At 32.4% G+C, this 21,346-nt stretch overlaps 1 protein-coding gene across 1 annotated transcript; it reads left to right on the plus strand.

The window, feature by feature from the left end:
• The first annotated feature begins 2,676 nt into the window (after positions 1-2,676).
• On the plus strand, positions 2,677-14,663 carry LOC148299662 (ras-related protein Rab-24-like). Its single transcript, XM_088275838.1, has 5 exons — positions 2,677-2,995; positions 7,424-7,512; positions 10,775-10,901; positions 11,867-12,017; positions 13,826-14,663. Exons 1-5 carry the CDS (start codon positions 2,885-2,887, stop codon positions 13,981-13,983), a joined length of 636 nt encoding a protein of 211 aa, XP_088131964.1. The 5' UTR covers positions 2,677-2,884; the 3' UTR covers positions 13,984-14,663.
• Positions 14,664-21,346: the final 6,683 nt, after the last annotated feature.

Below are 21,346 nucleotides of genomic sequence, written 5' to 3' on the forward strand. Positions count from 1 at the left end.
ATTTCAATTTTCATCTCTTTATATATTCAGTAAACTCCCCTATAATGTTGAGATAGGTACCGCTTATCGGAGGGAATGTTTTAAGGGGTTAATGCTTTAAATTATAACCAGCGAAAATGAATAAAATGAGACATTTAAAATTAAAATATGACATCTATCTAAAAATGTGTAATATGGATGTTCAATGAAGAGCAGAATGGTGAAAGATTCACAAGTATATTAAGTGATTATTTAAGTCAGATGGTGTATTCCAAACGAAATATAAATCTCTAAGTGGAAATGGAAACACAAATACATTTTTTTAAAGAGAAATATTTTTTTTTTATTCACAAAAATATGTTCATTTCATACTATTTCTGTGAGCCTAAGTGGTTCATTATTAGAAATAGGTAGCAAATTCTGGTAGAGTGGGTTCGAACCGAGAAGGTCTAACTCAAGAGTCCGCGACACTAACCACGGGACCACAACCCGACACATATCAAAAGGCAATTAGTTTTATTGAATAGTAAAGTAAGATGAGGCCACCGTTCAAAAGATGAGTTTTTATCCGAGTACATATAATAGTACAAAAAATGTGTTAATCTTAAAATTATTATTGGCTTACTATTTTGTCCGCCTCCGTAGTGTAATGGTCAGCACGCTCGGCTACCGTTCTGGAGGTCCCGGGTTCGATTCCCAAGGGGGGTAAAATAAATATAAGTGATTTTTTCACTGTAATATTTATTCAATATTACCATGGACTGGTACCTGAAGCGGAGGGCTGATCACCTTTCCTTCATGTGTAAAAACGATCAAGATAACACTGCGTTAATATGACACAGTGCCCTATGCACCATTGGGGTGCGGATAGGGGCTTTGTTGTTTGTATTATTATTACTATTTTATAAACTATTGTTATTTATGGGATATGAAAGGGTTATATTTATTACGTTATACACGTGACAAGCCACGTATGAAAAAATGATTTCGTCGTTTATACGTATTGATAAACACTCGATGTGATTACTAGTTATTGTTTGACATTTGAAGAACTACTTATAGATAAAATATTTACATAAGATTATGTACATAATTTTATGTAGTCACGCGCATTAAAAAAATTAAAATAATAAATAATAAATAATTGGCGCAAGTCCTGTTGAAATTTATAAATCAATGAGAGGGTAATATAGGATTAAACAATCTTTATTTATTATTTATTACATATTTCACTACCATTTGCATTGAAATTGTTTTTTTTTACTGTTTTATTTTTGACATACCATTTATTCAATCTTGATAGTTGTTTCTTAAAAAAAATATGATTACACAACAGCATAATATCCTAAAAAGCAATTACAATATCTTTATTTTGAAAATTATTCAAGGATTTTATTTATTTATGTCAATGATTACAAGGTAAGTAATTTTTTTATGATAAGTAATTTTTAAAAATAAAAATGACTAATGAAATTATTGATATTTCGAACTTTTGTAAAGAGAATTTAAAATTCGTTTATTTATGTATGTAAATTCTAATATTCCTCCTGGGCAAAAATAACTCCTTTAGAAAAGGTGCCAAGCTAACAGAATCCAAAATAAAATCATTGAATGTTAACAACAAACCCCATATTAGTTTGGTCGCCTACCCAGGTAGATAAATTATATGACCGTGTAATTATGCTGTAAACGGCCATAGATTTTTGAGACGACAGACATAATCTTTGCGACAGACGACAGTTGATAACAGGGGGGGTCGACTCGTAAACGTCAGATTGTTCAAAAAGCGACCAGAAATGACGAGACACACTAATACACTAACAAAAACACCAAAACGGGAACGAAAAATACGAGATACCAACAAGTTGTTCAAATATTTCAAATAAATATATACAAACTATGGTTATAGACAATTATCGATAGAAAAATAGAAATCCGCATATGAAGAACTTGATAATATTGAGTATTATGCCAAAATTAAAGTTAAATTTTGCGTATGAAAGTGTAGTTTTTCTTACTTGACACAACGCTCCCTTGAACTTCTGCAGCACCCCCCAAATGCAAAAAATTTAAAAACGCCTAGCCAGACTTCCAAAACGCCCACAAAGGGGCGCTGGCACCCCCGTTAAGAAATATAACTTCAGAAAGTGGTGAGCACTCCTTCTGCCCTTTTAAAATATTGTATTTTCTAGAATTTTAAATATAATAAAGTAATTCGAAAATTCTATCGTTTTTGTTTTTGTTGAAAAGCCTTATATTTATACATAGTTTGAGATAATAATTTCAAAAAAGTTACCATTACCATTGTAAGGCTGAGTTGAGTAACCATTATTAATCGCCTGAACTCTTTTTATAAATGTCGCGTTTTAGCCGTGACCTTTCTATTTTTGTTTACACTGAAATAAATAAATTTAAATAGTGAAATATCTTCTTCGTAATATTAATATTATAATTTTGAAATTATGTAATACAACAAATTTCAATATAAATACCATTTAACCTGAAAAATGAATGATAAATATTTCGGCGGGTGGATTTGACATTCAGCCGCGGCGAAGTCACGCCCAGCCGGGAGCTTAGTACTTCTAGCCGTTTACGTCACTTCCGGCCACTGGCGAATATCACTTCTAGCCATAAAAAATCGAGGCAGTTGGCGGTCTTTATATAAATTAGTTAGTCTGTGGTTGATAACAAAACAATAACATCGCGTTCTGTCAATTTTGGTGAATCACTGACAAGGTGATAATATGTTTTTGATTAAACATCCCGTTATTAATTATTTGTTTATGTGATAATTTCCCGAGTTTAGTCAGTAGTTTAAGTTCTGTACAGTATGGAAGTGGTTTCCCTTCGAGTGGCTGCAGAACGTTCCTAGGGTTATTTGTTTCAAAAGTTTTTATTCGCAATGACGCACGTGGATTTTAAGATCATATTATTGGGGAGTCAAGGAGCGGGTAAAACAAGCCTGTTTATGCAGTATATTTACTCGGAATTCTCTCCTTTCCCATACAAAACGGTAAGAACTATATTTCCCCTTGGCTTTATTTATGTTCTTTGTAAAACGTGACCTTTTTTTTACCAAACTAAGAATCTCGCCATATATCCAAGGATTTTTAAAAACACAAAGATGCTTGTAAAGTCAAATATAAAAATGAAAAGACGGCACACACTGGGAAACGTTTGTGTATTTTTTTCCGTCACCGCAAATGAATAACTTTATATTATAATACTTTTATGTAATAAGTAATTATATTACGGAAGGATTATAAAAATTCTGAACTCGTACCTATTATATTTTATATTGATATTCTCATTTTAAAAGTCGAGTTGTAAATACATATCACTGGGAGGGAAAGGTTAAATTAAATGGTTTAGTTTTATCATTCTTATTGTTATTATTTTATAAAAATTTAATAAAATTATATTTACTGCGTATTTAGTACGCCTTCCGTATGACGTTCCTTATATACATACAGTCATAAACACAGATTGAGTATTTCCATTTGAAAAAATATATAATTTAATATAAATATTTCACTCACTCCTTTTAAGAACGTCATAAATCAAAAATCGTCAATATTCAGTTGTGCATGGTTTCGGAATGCCCATAAAATGTACTGTATCCCAGCAAAAGTGGCATATTTTTAACTTAATATTTACCCACTACGGGGCAGAAAGTGTTGTTTTTACATTTTGAAGAAAATGTATTGTTTAATAATTTTTTTAAATATACTAAATATTTTTCAAACGCAGAAAAAACCTTCAGGTTTTACCTAAAAAGATCTGTTGCACAGTAAAAAGTTAAATAAGTAGCTTGATATTTAATTTTAATACATTGCATTATATTTTTGAACTTTAAAAACGAAAAATCAAGTTTTTTGTTTATGATGTTCTTGAAAGGAGTGAGCGATTTGTTTTTTATTATATACACAAATATTTCAATTTCATACTATTTCTGTGAGCCTAAGCGGTTCATTATTAGTAATAGGTATCAAATTGTGGTAGAGTGAGTTTGAACCGAGAAACTGACTTAAGAGTCCGCGACACTAACCACGGGACCACAACCCGACACTTAAAAGTCTGGTCAATGAAATAAGTTGTTCAATATTCAATTTTTCATGCTGATGATATTATAACATGTTTCTATTGCAGCTGCCTATATCCGAAGATTTCTAAAAATACAAAGATACTAATAAAGTTAACAAAATTTAAATTAACTGGTTTATTTTACAACATTTTGAGTGTGTTCAAATATTTGTTCACAAATCTGGATTATCTCCAATTATAGGAGTTATTTTTCATATTATTTTTTGTCATCCCATCAAAGATGAAGAAGAATATGGAAGTCTGGGCATTTACGGGGCTGACGACCATCATAAGAACATTGCCTCATTGAGAAGAAAAAAAAAGTTACAATTATATGCCGTCACTGATATTTCACGGGCATATTTTTACAATATTTATTTGAAAGACAATTGTTTATGACTCGCAATCAAATACGACGTGGCCGAATGATGCAATCTATTTCAGATCTACCCACTTTAATGCGTGGCAGCAATATTTGTATGTCAGTGACCATGTGTCTTATTTGATATTGGGAGTTCAAATATCCGAAGCGTAATTTACTTATCTCACATATTCGTAACAAATAAACAAATAAAATAAGAACATTGCCTCATGAGTTGCCAGGTATCTGAATTCAGGTAGTCAGTAGCAATGGAAATGACGAGTCATAATATAGCAAGCACAAAAAATTTAATATTGAACAGCGCATTTGATTGACCTGTTTAAAATGCAGATACTTACTGACTGTATATGAGGAAAATTTTGAGTGTGTCCAAATACTTGTTCACAAATCTGGATTATCTCTGATTATTACATTGTTTTTTTTTTAAACATCTCAACATAGATGAAGAAGAATATAATAGTCTGGGCATTTACGGTGCCTGCAACCATCATAGACTGTTTAAAGTGTAACGTGTAGCATTTACCAATTTTACCCATGATTGACAACCACACTACTCAAATTCTTGGAACTTCTAGTTATATTGATTAATATCAAAACAAACTGTTTGAATTAACCACTATTTCACCGGAGACATCTATGATGAGGCGAGAGAAGCTTTTTATTAAGCAGAAACTCTTTCATTTGTATGTGAGGTGGAATCCTGGATTTTGTTATATTCACATACTTGAGAAATGCCAGAAAATACTTTAATATTTATTTTTAGCTTAACTCGCAAAGCCTCTACTTTTAGAGGCTTGTTTGCAGGTAGGATATTAAAGACAGGGAAGGTTAATGCGAAAAATGCGCCACTGGATTTATTGCAAAATGAAAAATGCGCACAAATTTATTCTGGATGTTTATCCAGAATAAATCTTTCTTGAATTTAATGTGCAATTGGCGGTAATCGAACCCACAATGCCAGTTTCGCAGTCGAGCATCTACCCAACTATGCCACGATGCCTGCGCCTGTTATTTTTTGTGTGTTGAAATAAATTAATTATTAAATTGTCTTAAAACCATAACAATAAAAAAATGCTTGAAAGTAGACAGGTCAGAAGTCGAAACAATCAGCGGGTATGTATGAGGAGATGGATGAATTTGGAAGAGGTGAAGAATGTTTTCTAGGAATGAGTGACGTGGCACTCTATCTTCTACTCTCCACCCTACAGATAAGTTAATTAGTTATTTTTAATGAGGAAATTTTCTGCATTTTCTCTTACAATGAGAAAACCATTGATACGAGCTAGACTGTTAACACATTGTTGTCGGGCGATTTTTTTTCATCAACCCCGGCTCTAATTATACTCAGACAGTCTTCTGCTCAACCCTCTGTATACTAATCACAAGTAACCGCAAACCTCCACCAAAAGTAAGCAAATATAACGCTTATAAGCGTCTCCCGCTCTCTACCAACATTATGTAAAAATAATAATAATAATAAAACCCTTATCCGCACCCCAATGGTGCATAGGGCACTGCGTCATATAGACGCAGTGTTATCTTGATCGTTTACACATGAAGGAAAGGTGATCAGCCCTCCGCTTCAGGTACCAGTCCAGGGTAATATTGAATAAATATGACAGTGAAAAAATCACTAATATTTATTTTACCCCCCTTGGGAATCGAACCCGGGACCTCCAGAACGGTAGCCGAGCGAGCTGACCGTAAAGCGAGCTTTATGTAAAATATGCTTTTAAACTTGATGGGGTTGAGGCAAGAGTAGATACTTCTAGAACAAAATCTCGACTTCGAATCTCTGAGATGAAAACGCTCCGATCTATAACCGGAAACACATTGCGAGACCGCGTAAGAAACACTGATATCCGGAACATGTGTAAGACGGAAGATATTATGAGGTGGGGACGATAAAGAAGGCGATACTGGAATGAGTATATAAACAGAATGCCAGAAGACAGACTTCCATGTATCGCCCTTCAAGGAAACCCTGAAGGACGTAGACCCCCAGGCAGACCTCCAAAAATGTGGAGAGACAGCTGGGAGTCAACTCCCAAGAGCGACAGACGGTGGCACAAACAGATCCTGAGGATCTATAATAATAAGAAGAAGCTTTTAAATGTTTCAAACAATTTTTTTTATTTTTTTTATTTTTTCGGAAGGAAAAACAATAGTTACAATATATGATAAATCAGAATACAAAAAAAAATCATGAGTACCAATAGTTCTTCACACCTATGCATAAGAAAAGTCTATATATAAGAAGAGACATGAGACAAGGATGGGATAAAGAGAAAAGGAGATGACAGTGATAGGAAAAGAAGAAAAAGAAAGGACTGGGAATAGAATCACCCTTTTAGGTTTATAAGATTTCAAACAATTTAGCTTTAAAGTTTGAAAGATTGGAGTAAAACATATCAAGGTGGGTACAACATTCATTGAATTTCCCACAACTTCGATAAATAAAGGAATTTTTCAAACAGTTATTTGATGGTGCTGGATTATAAAAAGGATGACTTTGTCTAGTGAATCTAATTGGACAATGAAAAGGTATCTGCTCAAGAAGATAGGGGCTCTCAGTTATACTATTTATAACTTTATACAAAAAACATAAATCTGATATATTCCTACGTTTATTAAGTGAAGATAATTTATGTGCTAACTGACATCAACTGATCCTCCATTCTACATGAGAACTGTTGACATTTTTTGTAGGGCCGAGATCAATTTTATCATGCATCTGTACAAATTTATTTGGGATTGTTTCCACATACATCAGTAGTATGAATAATTATCTACGTTTAAAGTCTACAATCATTACTTTGTTAGCACTTGTGACAGACAAATAGGCATTTGAGTGTTTGGTACGGCGCTGTGTCCTGCACAAACTGTGTGCCAAACATGGGTCGGGCATTATCAAAGTGTCACACACTGTGTGCCGACTGCAAATGAAGAAAAGTAATATTATTTCATCAATTTCAGACGCTCGGTGCAGTTTTTGGCAGTAAACACGTAGAGTCCAATGGGAACCTCTTCTCCATAGGAATATGGGATACTGCTGGGAGCGAGAGGTACTTTATGTGTTATTATTTTATTATCTATAGACTGTAAATCTAATCATGTTTCTACCACATTTTGAGTGTGTCCAAATACTTGTTCACAAAATCTGGATTATCTCTAATTACAAGAGTCATTTTCATATTATTTTTTGACATGTCATCAAAGATGAAGAAGAATATGGAAGTCTGTGCATTTACGGGGCTGACGACCACCATAGGCTGGTTTTTGTGATCAGTTTACACACATGTAACAACCACACTACTCAAATTCTTGGAAGTTCTATATATATGAACCAATTTTGAAACATTGTTTTTGAATCACTAGAACTACACTAGAGACATCTATTGGTTATATGAAAAGAAGCTTTTTATTGAAGAGGTGAATGTTACACGTGTGTAAAGTGATCACTTAAACCAGTCTATGACGGTTGTCAGCCCTGGTAATGCCCAGATTTCCATATTCTTCTTCATCTTTGATGAGATGTCAAAAAATAATATGTTTCTACCAACTTAGGTTAACACATTAACACACCGTAAATGATCGCGCAAATAAGGACATGAAAATCCTAAAATTCTGGTTTGACAATAATCTATTATCCCTAAATACAGATAAAACATTCTTTATCCCATTTTGTATCCATAAACTCAAAATACCGACAAATATAAAAATTACAATTCACAATGGTGACTGCAGGGATTCAAATTGCAAAAACTTATGTTCTGTTTTATGTCCAAAAAAAGAAATAAAATATCTAGGTGTAATAATAGACCAACATTTGAAATACCATAGTCACATTAATGAACTAGTAAAACGAATAAGAAAATGCATATATATATTCATTAGAATCCGAAACATACTAACCATCGACAACCTAAAAAGAGTTTACTATGCTATCGTTCACTCACTACTACAGTATGGCATTATTGCATGGGGAGGCTCATACAACAACATACTGAACTCAGTGAAAATAGTACAGAAAACCATAATTAAAGTCATCTTGAAAAAAAAAAACATATTTCCAACAAAATTATTATTTAAAAAATTTCAAGTCCCAAATATAGAATCCATTTATAAAAAAACCGCAGTTTTTCAAATACTAAAGGGTGACAACTATTTAAATTTAACAAAGAATTTATCATCGAGATTCTCAAACGATTTTTCTATTCCAAAATGCAACACCAAGCAATTTCAGCAAAACTTCAAATATTTGGCAATCAAACATTTCAATAAACTCCCTAAAGAAATAAAAAAAATAGATGATATAAAAATCCTCAAGAAAAAAATTAAAGCTCTATACATTTAAATCTTTAAAAAAATATATTAAAAAAACTATTATATCTTTTATTATATAACATTAAACCACGAGTGTAAGTCCCTTTCCAAGCACAAGAGCACAGACTCTTTTATGGAGAGGCACAGCGAATCGAAATATAAAAGTTCTACATATGTATAAAATATTCAAATGTTATTATGTTATAAATAAAAATGTAAATATATTAAATGAATAAAAAAAAAAAAAAAAAAACATTTCAGACAGGTATTTTTTACGCCTGTGGAGCACTGGTGACAGGATTTGATAATCATGCACATATCGCTCACTCCTTTCAAAAAACGTCATAAATAAAAAATTGTCAATTTTCAGTTGTGCATGTTTTCGGAATGCCCAGAAAATGTACTTTATCCCAGCAAAAGATGCATATTTATAACTTAATATTTACCCGCTATAGGGCGGAAAGTGTTGTTTTTGCATTTTAAAGAAAATGTACCGTTCAATTATTTTTTTTAAATATGCTAAATATTTTTTAAATGGCGAAAAAACCTTCAGGTTTTACCGAAAAAGATCTGATGCACAGTAAAAAGTTTAATGAGTGGTTTGATATTTATTTTTGATACATTGTGCTATATTTTTAAACTTTAAAAACTTTCTCCTGAAAAATCAAGTTTTTTGATTTATGACGTTCTTGAAAGGAGTGAGCGATATGGTAAAGACCTTGATAAAGAGATTGGTATATAATATGTTTATAAATAACATTGGATAATTTCTTCTTTTCTGCCTTGGAATGAGGTCGGCGCAGAAGGTTAAAATACCCCTAAGTATCCTTAAGCATCAATCGACCCAACGGTAGAAACCTTTCTTGTCTGAAGTGTGTTAAGATAAAATATTTATCCTATCCGGAAGTATGGCTGTATATGGTCGTCCAAATAAAACCTTCCTCAAAGGAGTATGGGCATACGTGAACGCTCGCACTTGTAACTAAAGCCTTGTAACATTTATTTCAAGCTCGCGTTTGATAATGTCTTAATAAGACGGAACGCGTCACATATTTTCATTATATATATCGTAGTCGTACAGGAGAAAGTGACCAACTAACAAAACGTAAAATGTTCAGGAGGGCCATTTAAGTCACTTTTGCTTGGCAAGAAAATAAACATCAATGAAGTTAGTCATTTTTGACAAGTCAATATACTATACTTCCAAGTTTATGATCCTTTAGGATTTTTTTCAGGGCATTATTAAGCTAGTAAGATATCAAATAGTCAATAATCACGTTTTCTTAATAAAATGCACTTGGTCACTTTCTCCTGTATGACTATGAAATATATGTAAATAAAAGTAGAATTCAATCCAATATAATAATAATAATAATAAAACCCTTATCTGCACCCCAATGATGCATAGGGCACTGTGTCATATAAACGCAGTGTTATCTTGATCGTTTACACATGAAGTAAAGGTGATCAAGCCTCCGCTTCAGGTACCAGTCCATGGTAGTATTGAATAAATATTACAGTGAATAAATCACTTATATTTATTTTACCCCCCTTGGGAATCGAACCCGGGACCTCCAGAACGGTAGCCGAGCGTGCTGACCATTACACTACGGAGGCGGACAATATACCTTGCTGAATTTTGGATGTTTATTTTTTTTTATAACCCTTATCCGCACCTAATGGTGCATAGGGCACTGCATCAAATTGACGCAGTGTTATCTTGATCATCACTTACACGAAGGCAAGGTGATCACTCTTGCGCTTCAGGAACCAGTCCAGGGTAATATTAAATAAATATTACATTGTTAAATCACTAATATTTATTTTCACCTCCCCCCCTGGGAATCGAACCCGGATATACTACCCAAAAATTTCAAATGAAATTCTACCAACTGTCTATAGTTAAATTAAACACTTAAAATGTTGTGAATATAAGCTATTGAATCATATAATTTGTGTCAAAACGCCAAGAGCTTACAGTATTTTTTTTTTTAATTTCAGATATTACTCCATGACAAGTATGTATTATCGGGGGGCTCAAGCCGCCGTGGTGTGCTATGATCCTTACAGCATCACATCCTGGGAGCGGGTCCGCTTCTGGATATCTGAACTGAGGGAGAAAGAAGAGGTACCTTTCAACTTATCAATACTTCAATTCCATTCAATTCAATCTATTAAATAATGAATATTTATACATGGAAAACTTACATTTAAGGCGTATATATTAACACACTAAGGACAGGGGTCTTTTTATGCCCGCGGAGCGCTGACATCAGAATTCGATAATTGTGAACATTTAATTATGACCTCAACAAAGAGATTGGTACATAATTTTCATATATGTAAAACATGAAATAATTTGTTATTGAACAGTTATTTTACCTCTAATTTTTTTATTAATTATTTATACTGCCAAATAAATAATTTAAAAAAAAAAACAAACAAAAAAAACTGTAGGTTAAATAACAGAGTGTAAATAAAAACAATAATTTAGTTTTATTTAGACAAAATAGAAAAAAGAATGTGAAGGATTAGTTGATTTTTTTAATACAAGAAATATAATTAAAGTTCAAGCGTTCAATGAGTTGCATGTAACCCAATTAACACATTTGGGACGGGTTTTTTTTGTTACGCCTGCAAACCGCTAGCGACGGGATTTGATAATTTTGTGCATATATTTAAGACCTTAACAAAGAGATTGGTAGATAATATTCATATAAAAACATTAATTATGTAATTCCTTATTTTCTGACTTTGAAATGAGGCCGGCGCAGGAGGTGAAAATACCCTTCCCGTCCTTAAGCATCAATCGACCGAACGGGTAGGAATACTTTCCTCGTCCTTAGTGTGTTAATAATTTAATTACAAAGTAGGTATTTATATAAATTACAAGTACAAAATGTATAAAGACTCTTTTTAAAGTAGTAGAAGAATCCCGCATCGGAATACCCCCCCAAGTACATGGAACAGATCAATATTGTTCAGCATATTTTCTTTTTAACCAGACTGAGCCACAGTAACGAATGGCCAAGTACAGCTAGCATTAAATTATTAAAAATTAAATTGTAATTAAAAAGTTGTAATTCTTTCCAGAGCTGTAAAGTCTACGTTTGCCAGACGAAGAAGGATATTGTTGACTTGAAAACGGAGAAGCCTACTGTGGACATTCACGACGCACAGGACTATGTTGATGAGATTAAAGGAAAATTCTTCAATATATCCAGCAAAACTGGCGAGAATATCGGTAAGAAAATCGCAATGAAAGTTGCTGTTTAATAGAACACTTTCACCATATACAGTGGAACCTCTCATAAAGAGAATACTCATTCCAGAATCTTACTCAATAAGCGAAACATTTTTTCCCATAGAAATCAATGTAAAATACGATAATGTGTCCATGCTTCCATACCCAAAGAATACTCAATTTTTTATAATTTTTTATTAACGTTTATTCGAATAAAATAACATGTAAATTGTTAAGAAGTATAACAACTTCTAATACAATTTAAATTTGAAAAAAAAAACCTTAGGAAAAATATGAATTCAAGACAAATAATTAATCCTTTTTATATTTTGAATATTGAAAGCATTAACTTTGTGGATCATATTGATATATTATTTTGAGAAATAAAAAAACTTTGCTTTTTGATCCACTCACATTTTTACTAACAACCAACTAGTTTCGGCAACAACCTTTTGCCCTCTTCAGGGTTTTATTTATGACTGAACATATATATAAAAAATATTTGTATAAATATATGTTTAGTCCCATTTTTTTTAAATATATATGTGTAGTCATAAATTACACCCTGAAGAGGGCAACAGGTTGTTGCCGAAACTAGTCGGTTGTTAATAAAAATGTGAGTGGATCAAAAAACAAAGTCTTTTTATTTCTCAAAATAATATAACCCTTTTTTGCTTAAAAACTGTCACTTATTTTACCCTTTCTCATATGAAATTTCGCTCATTAAGGGAACAACTTTTTCACAATTTTTTTGCTCATTATGCGAATTACTCGTTATGAGAGGTTCCACTGTATATCAGCCTACTTAGTCTATTATAAGAGCATTTTTTTCATAATCTTATATCGGGCATTGAATTTTTCACCGTAAAGATGATATCTGTTTTTATGCATATGAGGATGATTGGTCTGCTGAATGGCCTACCAAGAGAGGTGGATCAGTTTCATCTCAGCACTGCTAGATTTAGGCAATTTCAGATTATATAACATGGTATATATTGGTGATTTTGTTTTGTCTGTGATTTTTCTTTCTCTTAAGGTAGCTTTTTTTATATGAATTTTGTTATTTTCTTTTATACATTTTAAACATATATATATATATATATATATATATATATATATATATATATATATATATATATATATATATATATATATATATATATATATATATATATATATATATATATATATGAATGTATGTATATATTTTATTATAATTGGCTTTGCTATCATATGTACATGTAAATTTAAATACAATAAATATACATATATATAAATATCTTTTTCTGTGTGTGCCATGTCAGGCCACCCTGTCACTTGAGAGAAATTGTCCTTGTCTTGGGCAGCTCTAAACAATGCTTTGACGGTTCTGATCCCCATCCAATCTCATATATTCCGGAGCCAGATTTATCTTCTGCCCACATCTCTTCAACCTTCTTTTTTGCCTTTTATGACTAGGTGCAATAGCACTGCGTGCAGCACAGTCATGGGATAACTGGAGAAGAGTTTTCACACTGTTTTTCCACATATACCTTTGCTTTTCCAACTAGCCTATAGCTTGCTTGTAGGTATACCTTTCCTATAGCTTGTCTGCAGGTAGGAACCCGCAGACAAGCCTCTAAAATAAAGACTTTGCGGGTTATTCCTTAAAAAAATTGAAATAGAAAATAGAATACTCATTGCTTCGACAAGGAAATAAGGAGCAGGACAGAGTAGATATAATATATTGCTCTACGCACCATCTGGGTGTGGAAATGGGTCAAAGAAAGTGTCTGTTTCAAATTATTTAAATGTGTTTTTGTTTTCAGAGGCTCTCTTCAAGGAGATAGTGAAAGATTTAAGTTCGGATCCCAAATTCCTAGCGGTGTACGAACGAGGAAAGTACCGCCAGAGGCCAAACACCAGCCTTCTCAGTTTGTTTTCTTCAAAAAAGGGGGAAAAAAGCAAAGTATCTTGTCAGTGCTGACAATAAAAATGGACTGATTTTATATATGTTAATTGCAGATTTTTTTGTTTATTCTAGTTTAGGCATTCACTTTATGGTAAGATATGATTGAATTATAAATAATACACCAGTTCTTTTGGTATTTTTTTATATAAACGAAATAACCTAATATTTTCAGTTCAATTAAAAAAAAAAATAATAATAATAAGCACGAAATGGTTTAAATGACTGACATGACGCTCACTCCTTTCAACAATGTCATATATCAAAAAACTTGATTTTTCAGGAGATTGTTTTTAAAGGTTAAAAATATAATAAAATGTATTAAAAATAAATATCAAGCCACTTATTGAACTTTTTACCGTGCAACAGATCTTTTTAGTTAAAACCTGAATGTTCTCCATTTGAAAAATATTTAGTTTGAAAAAATGTATGATAAAACAATACCTTTTGTAGCGGGTAAATATTAACCTAAAAATATGCCGCTTTTGCTGGTATACAGTACATTTTTTGGGCATTCCGAAAACATGCACAGCTGAAAATTAAGGATTTTTGAAATATGACATTGTTAAAAGGAGTGAGCGATGTGTCAAAGAAATGGATTTTTAAATATAACTAAATACAATGTTTGCATTTTCACCTGTTTTAGTAAATTTTTAGTTCTCGAAACTAGTCGTGCTTACATTAATAAACTCAGAAAATGGTCTTATATCGGTTGTTTTTAAAATAATTTAAATCAAGTCATTCCACAAAGTTAATGCCAAACCAATAAATAATATTTTTAAAGGCAACCCACGAGAAATTCAACTCATCAACATACCATTCTTTTTTGCTCTTGCTATATCTTCAATCATACATGCTACAATACCAAAGATACCACATCTAAGCTCAATTAAATTATATGAATAATTTTTTTTGTAATTGGTTTTTACGTAATGTAAAATCAGTCCTTTTTCTACGTTTTATGACAGGAAATTCATAATTTTTTTATTAATATATACTTTTATATATATATGTATATATATAAGGCTAATTATACTTACCATAGTTTTAGTTCTATTTCATAAATAATGATTTGTATTGTATTGTAAGATAAGGGCAATCGTAAAAATAAAATGTGTATGAATGTCACTTTTTTTAGTACTTCACTATCAAAGTACACACACATATATTGCATAAGATGGCCTCATGTATGTATACATACATGCATATAATGTCCTGACTACAGTAGTTTCAAGTATTTGCAGAGATTGTATCCCTAAGAGCGTTTGTGCACTACATACACGGAATATTACCGTCCGGCAGTCTGGTTTTTCAAAGTAAAACCAAGTACGACAGTTTTGCGTGATCGAATTTACGCGCACCGTGATCACGCACCGATCGGAAGAAAGACGAACAAAAGCACAAGCCAATTACTGTTTTATCATGCTAACCGGACTGCTGAATGGTAAAATTCCTGTAGTGCACAAGCGCCCTAAAGGTGAAGTTTGCAATGGTTTTACTTTTAGTTTACTGTTATTTCTTTTAATCGTTTATTTTGTTCATTGTATTTTATATTTCGCTCACTCCTTTCAAGAACGTCATATATCAAAAATCGTCAATTTTCAGTTGTGCATGTTTTCAGAATGCCCAGGAAATGTACTATATCCCAGCAAAAGCGGCATATTTTTAACTTAATATTTCCCCGCTACAGGGCACAAAGTGTTGTTTTTGCATTTTGAAGAATAGGTATTGTTTAAGTAATTTTTTAAATATACTAAATATTTTTCACATGGAGAAAAAACATTCATGTTTTACCTAAAAAGATCTGTTGCACAGTAAAAAGTTAAATAAGTGGCTTGATATTTATTTTTAATACATTGTATTATATTATTTTTTGACATTTCATCAAAGATGAAGAAGAATATGGAAGTCTGGGCATTTACGGGGCTTACGACCGTCATAGGCTGGTTTGAGTGATCACTTTACACACGTGTAACATTCACCAATTCTACCCATTATTGACAACCACACTACTCAAATTCTTGGAAGTTCTATATATATGAACCAATTTAGAAACTTTGTTCTTGAATCACTAGAACTTCACTAGAGACATCTATTGGTGAGATGTAAAGAAGCTTTTTTATTAAGCAGAAACTCTTATATTAGTATGTGAGATCCGAATCCCGGATTATAATCACAGAGAAACGCCAGAAAATACCATTTTATTACATTGTATTATATTGTTAAACTTTAAAAACTTGAAAAATCAAGTTTTTTGATTTATGACGTTCTTGAAAGGAGTGAGCGATATGTTAATGTATATATGCCATGTGAACCTCACACCATTGCACATCTCACCCCGAGATCTAGAATAAAGGTAAATAAATAAATGGTGAGACCATAAATATTGAGACTGAATATAAGAGCGGCCAAAGAGTGATTGTAAAAGAAAAGTGAAAGTTTAGATTTGATCTGGAGCTAATTTGAGCTTTCATCAGAAGCACTGGGATGATGTAGCGTCTTACAATTCTCATGCACAGATTGAGATTGAAAATTCCATTACTACGCTAAAAACTAAAAAAAATAATAGAATAATAAATGTCTGTTTATATTGAATTTGTCCGCCTCTGTAGTGTAATGGTCAGCACGCTCGGCTACCGTTCTGTAGGACCCGGGTTCGATTCCCAGGTGGGGTAAAATAAATATGAGTAAAATAAATAATTTTTTTACTGTAATATTTATTCAATATTACCCTGGACTGGTACCTGAAGCGGAGGGCTGATCACCTTTCCTTCATGTGCAAACGATCAAGATAACACTGCGTTTATATGACCCAGTGCCCTATGCACCATTGGGGTGCAGATAAGGGTTTTATATTGAAGGATAACAATATGTAGTTTTGTGATAATTTCAAAGACAGACAAATACAGTTATGTATGAAAATAAAATAAATTAATTTGTTTGCTGAATATGTGTATTCTTTATTGTGTTTTTTGATAAATAAAATTTTTGCATGCTTTTTTACTTTGTAACTAAAAAAATTGCTTTGACTGGAATTTAACTATGTATAAAAGAGCTATTCATAAATGGATAATGGAAGTGGGTAGATCTGAAATAGATCGCATTATAAACCATTTTCTTTCATGTAGTTTTATAAATAAATGTTTAGTAGTTTTATAATGTCCACCTCCGTAGCGCAGTGGTCAGCGCGTTTGGCTACCGTGCTGAAGGTCTCGGGTTCGATTCCCAGGGGGGTCAAAATAAATATGGCCGATTTTCACTCTTATATTTATTTAATATCACCCTGGACTGGTACAAGAAGTGCAGGGCTGATCACCTTCCCTTCGTGCTATAAACGATCAAGATAACACTGTCTCGCTACGATGCAGTGCCCTATGCACCATTGGGTGCGGATAAGGGTTAGAAGAAGAATTTTTATAATAGAGGTCAAAATAAATGTGAGTGTTTTGTTTAACTATAATATTTATTTAATATTGCCCTGGATTGGTACCTGAAGCGCAGGACTGATCACCTTGCCTGCATGTAATAAACGATTAAATAAACTTTGCATCAATTTGATGCAGTGCCCTATGAACCATATGTGCGGATAGGGATCGGTAGTAATAGTAGTATTTGCAATGGATTTTAGAGAATACTTATGGATTATTTATGCTTAAATTTACAGAATTTTTCATGGTGTAAATTTTAAAGATTTCATTAATTGATTCGGCAGTCACTTTGTGGTAAAATCTATCCATTTTCAATTAATGTTTTACTTAGTAAATACCACTATTTTTTAAAATCTACTGTGACACGTGTTTCGCTGCATTCCGCATCATTTTCACACATTTCATTTCATGCATTGCATTTCATTTTTACGGTGTTTGAAAATGATGCGGAATGCATCAAAACACGTGTCACGGAAGATTTTTAGAAATAGTGGTATGTACTAAGTAAAACATTAATTAAAAATTTAAAGATTTCATTCATTTTAGAGATTAGTTAAGAGTATTATATATTTTTATTTATTTTTTATTTCCCATATCTTCGTAATTCTTATTTTTTTATGTTTTATAAAAAACAACCGTTTTAAGTTTTTTTGGTTTTGCTTTGAAGTAAGGATACTGTTATCACATATCGCTCACTCCTTTCAAGAACGTCATAAATCAAAAAACTTGATTTTTCAGGAGAACGTTTTTAAAGTTTAAAAATATAATACAATGTATTAAAAATAAATATCAAGCCACTTATTGAACTTTTTACTGTGCAACAGATCTCTTCAGGTAAAATCTGAAGGTTTTTTTTCCATTTGAAAAATATTTAGTATAGTTAAAAAAATAATTAAACAATACGTTTTCTTCAAATTGCGAAAACAACATTTTCTGCCCTGTAGCGGTTAAATATTAAGTTAAAAATATGCCTCTTTTGCTGGGATATAGTAAATTTTCTGGGCATTCTGAAAACATGTACAACTGAAAATTGACAAATTTTTATTTATGACGTTCTTGAAAGGAGTGAGCGATATCTTCGTAATTGTTATTTTTATGTTTTATTTTTTGGCTTTGCTTTGAAGTAAGGATACTGTTATCACATATCATATTTAACCCTTTGCACTCGAAAGAGATTTGGTATGTGCACACCGCCAGCTCAATTGAATTCGAAGACTTATTAGTATTTAATTGTACTTAATATGATTCTGGTTTAATTATGTTGAAAAGAAAACGCCAGTTTATTAAAAATATTGAGTATGAGGACTTTATTTGCATGCCGTCATAGCAGCGGCACTCGAGTAATACGGTCTGTTTCATCAAAACATTGAAAATCTTACCTCATCGATATTAAGGTGGGGACTGACCGGAGCATTTCGTCGTAACATAACGTTGTAACATAACGTCGTAACATCGCTCGCGGCGAGCATCACCGAGCATCCGAAACTGTGGATGGAGCGCTCGGCTCGCTGTACTGACTGCCTGAATGCTCGCATCGTAACATGTTACATTACGATGAAATGCTCCGGTCAGTCTTCACCCTTATGAACAACTTTACTTCTCAATATTATTAATATTTAAAGCATTTCCTTTGTGGTTAGTCATTTTTACTTATTTATTTTTTTACAAAAATGTTGATAAAATTAGTATATAACCACTCACCGAGATTTTTACGTCTACCGGTTTCGAGACGTACCCGTCTCTTCGTCAGGACAATCACTAACACAGCATGCAAACAATACTACCCTTCACCACCATAGCACCATTTACACACTCAAAACTACACAAAATGTCTAATACATGCGATTTTTGGTCGACCCGAATAGTGCATGTTGGTCTTCGGGTCGACCAAAAATCGCATGTGTTAGACATTTTGTGTAGTTTTGAGTGTGTAAATGGTGCTATGGTGGTGAAGGGTAGTATTGTTTGCATGCTGTGTTAGTGATTGTCCTGACGAAGAGACGGGTACGTCTGGAAACCGGTAGACGTAAAAATCTCGGTGAGTGGTTATATACTAATTTTATTAACATTTTTGTAAAAAAATAAATAAGTAACTTTACTTCCCTTATGAACAACTTTACTTCAAAATTTTGTTGCTGAGAGTCAAATATGGGTTTATTATTTTTTATTTAAGTTTATTATAAAAATTAAACGCTTCTATTAGAACACGTTATTGATAAAACGTTAATTAAGAATGCCCGCATCGTAACGTGTTACGTTACCACGAAATGCTCCGGCCAGTCTCCGCCTTTAAGACAAAATTCTCCAATTAAAAATCATTTTGATGACATTTTTCTTCGAATAGCAAGCAAACCAAACATTATTGGTCAATAAATAAATTTATTATAAAGCTAAGTGTTCTGAATATTGAATTCATTGTAAATAACCTTTTTAAATATTGATTTTTGAATTTATCATGAATCTAATTGTTCTGAAATATTGATTTTTAAATTTATTATGAACCAAACTATTCTGAATGTTGATTTTTGAATTTTTGTGAATTAACTATTCTGAATATGGATTATTGAATTTATTATGAATAACTTTTCTAATAGTTAATTTTTTAATGTATTTTGAATGTAAGGGCTTGTCGCTTGTCCGCTACCCAGAATTACACAGAATTTTATCGTCCGGCACGTCAGTTAACGTTTTAAAACGGTGATTGGCTTGGATTGGCTTGTGCTTTTGTCCATATCTCTTGATCGGTGCGTGAACACGTTGCGCGTAAATTCGATCACGCTTAATTGTCGTAATCGTTTTCATTTTTCAAAACCGGACTGCCGGACGGTGTAATCCCGTGTAGTGGACAAACGACCAAACTGTTCTATAACATTGATTATTAAATTTATTATGAATGTAATCATTCTGAAAGTTGATTTTTAAATTTAATATTAGTCTTACTGTTCTGAATATTGATTATTGAATTTATTATGAATCCAACTGTTCTGAATATTGATTATTGAATTTATTATACATCTGTCTGTTATGAATATTGATTTATGTATGAATTGTAAAATCAAACACAGTTTTTTTAAGTCTACGTTGTAAAATCTGTGTTTGATTTAAAAATTAATACATAAATTAAAAGGGAGTTCTACAAATTAAACGCCAAATCAATAAATAAATTAATATTGATTATTGAATTGATTATTAATCTAATTGTTCTGAAAATTCAAAAACTAAACTCTTTGGATAAAAACCAAGGTGTACATACATAACTTTTGTAAGCAACCTACATACCAAAATTATTATTATATAATAATCTGTTTATTGTCTACCTCCGTATTGTAATGGTCAGCGCGCTCGGTTACCGTTCTGGAGGTCCGGGGCTCGATTTCCAGGGGGGGGGTCAAATAAATATAAGAGATTTTTTCACTCTAATATTTATTCAATATCACCCTGGACTGGTACCTGAAGCGGAGGACTGATCCCTTTTCTTCATGTGTTAACGATCAAGATAACACTGCATTTATAAGATGCAGTGCCCTATGCACCGTTGGGGTGTGGATAAGGGTTTGAGAAATAATATAGTCGGTTTTTGTGTTATGAGACTTCCATGTATTTTTAGTGACTTACCAAATCTATAATAACATGATTCTAGACCAGAGGTTCCCAAACTCTTTTATCTCGTAGACCCCTTGCCTTACTTGATATTCATTTTTATCAAATTCATTAACTTCAAATGTATTTTTGACAGCCGGTATATGTAGTGTTACTCACTTTGAACCACACATGTTAGGTTTTATACATTTATATTTTAAATTCAAATTAAAACATAGACCCCTTGCAAGTTGCCATAGACCCCTGGGGGTCGATATAGACCACTTTGGGAATCACTGTTCTAGACCATTGTTCCGCAAAGTGTGTGCCGCGGCACACTGGTGTACCACGGTGATTAGTTGGTGTGCCGCGGA

This window comes from Brachycentrus maculatus, unplaced genomic scaffold (genome assembly GCF_059751285.1).
Source record: "Brachycentrus maculatus isolate JH-2025_06_01 unplaced genomic scaffold, ASM5975128v1 h1tg001002l, whole genome shotgun sequence".
Classification (NCBI taxonomy): Eukaryota; Metazoa; Arthropoda; class Insecta; order Trichoptera; family Brachycentridae; genus Brachycentrus; species Brachycentrus maculatus.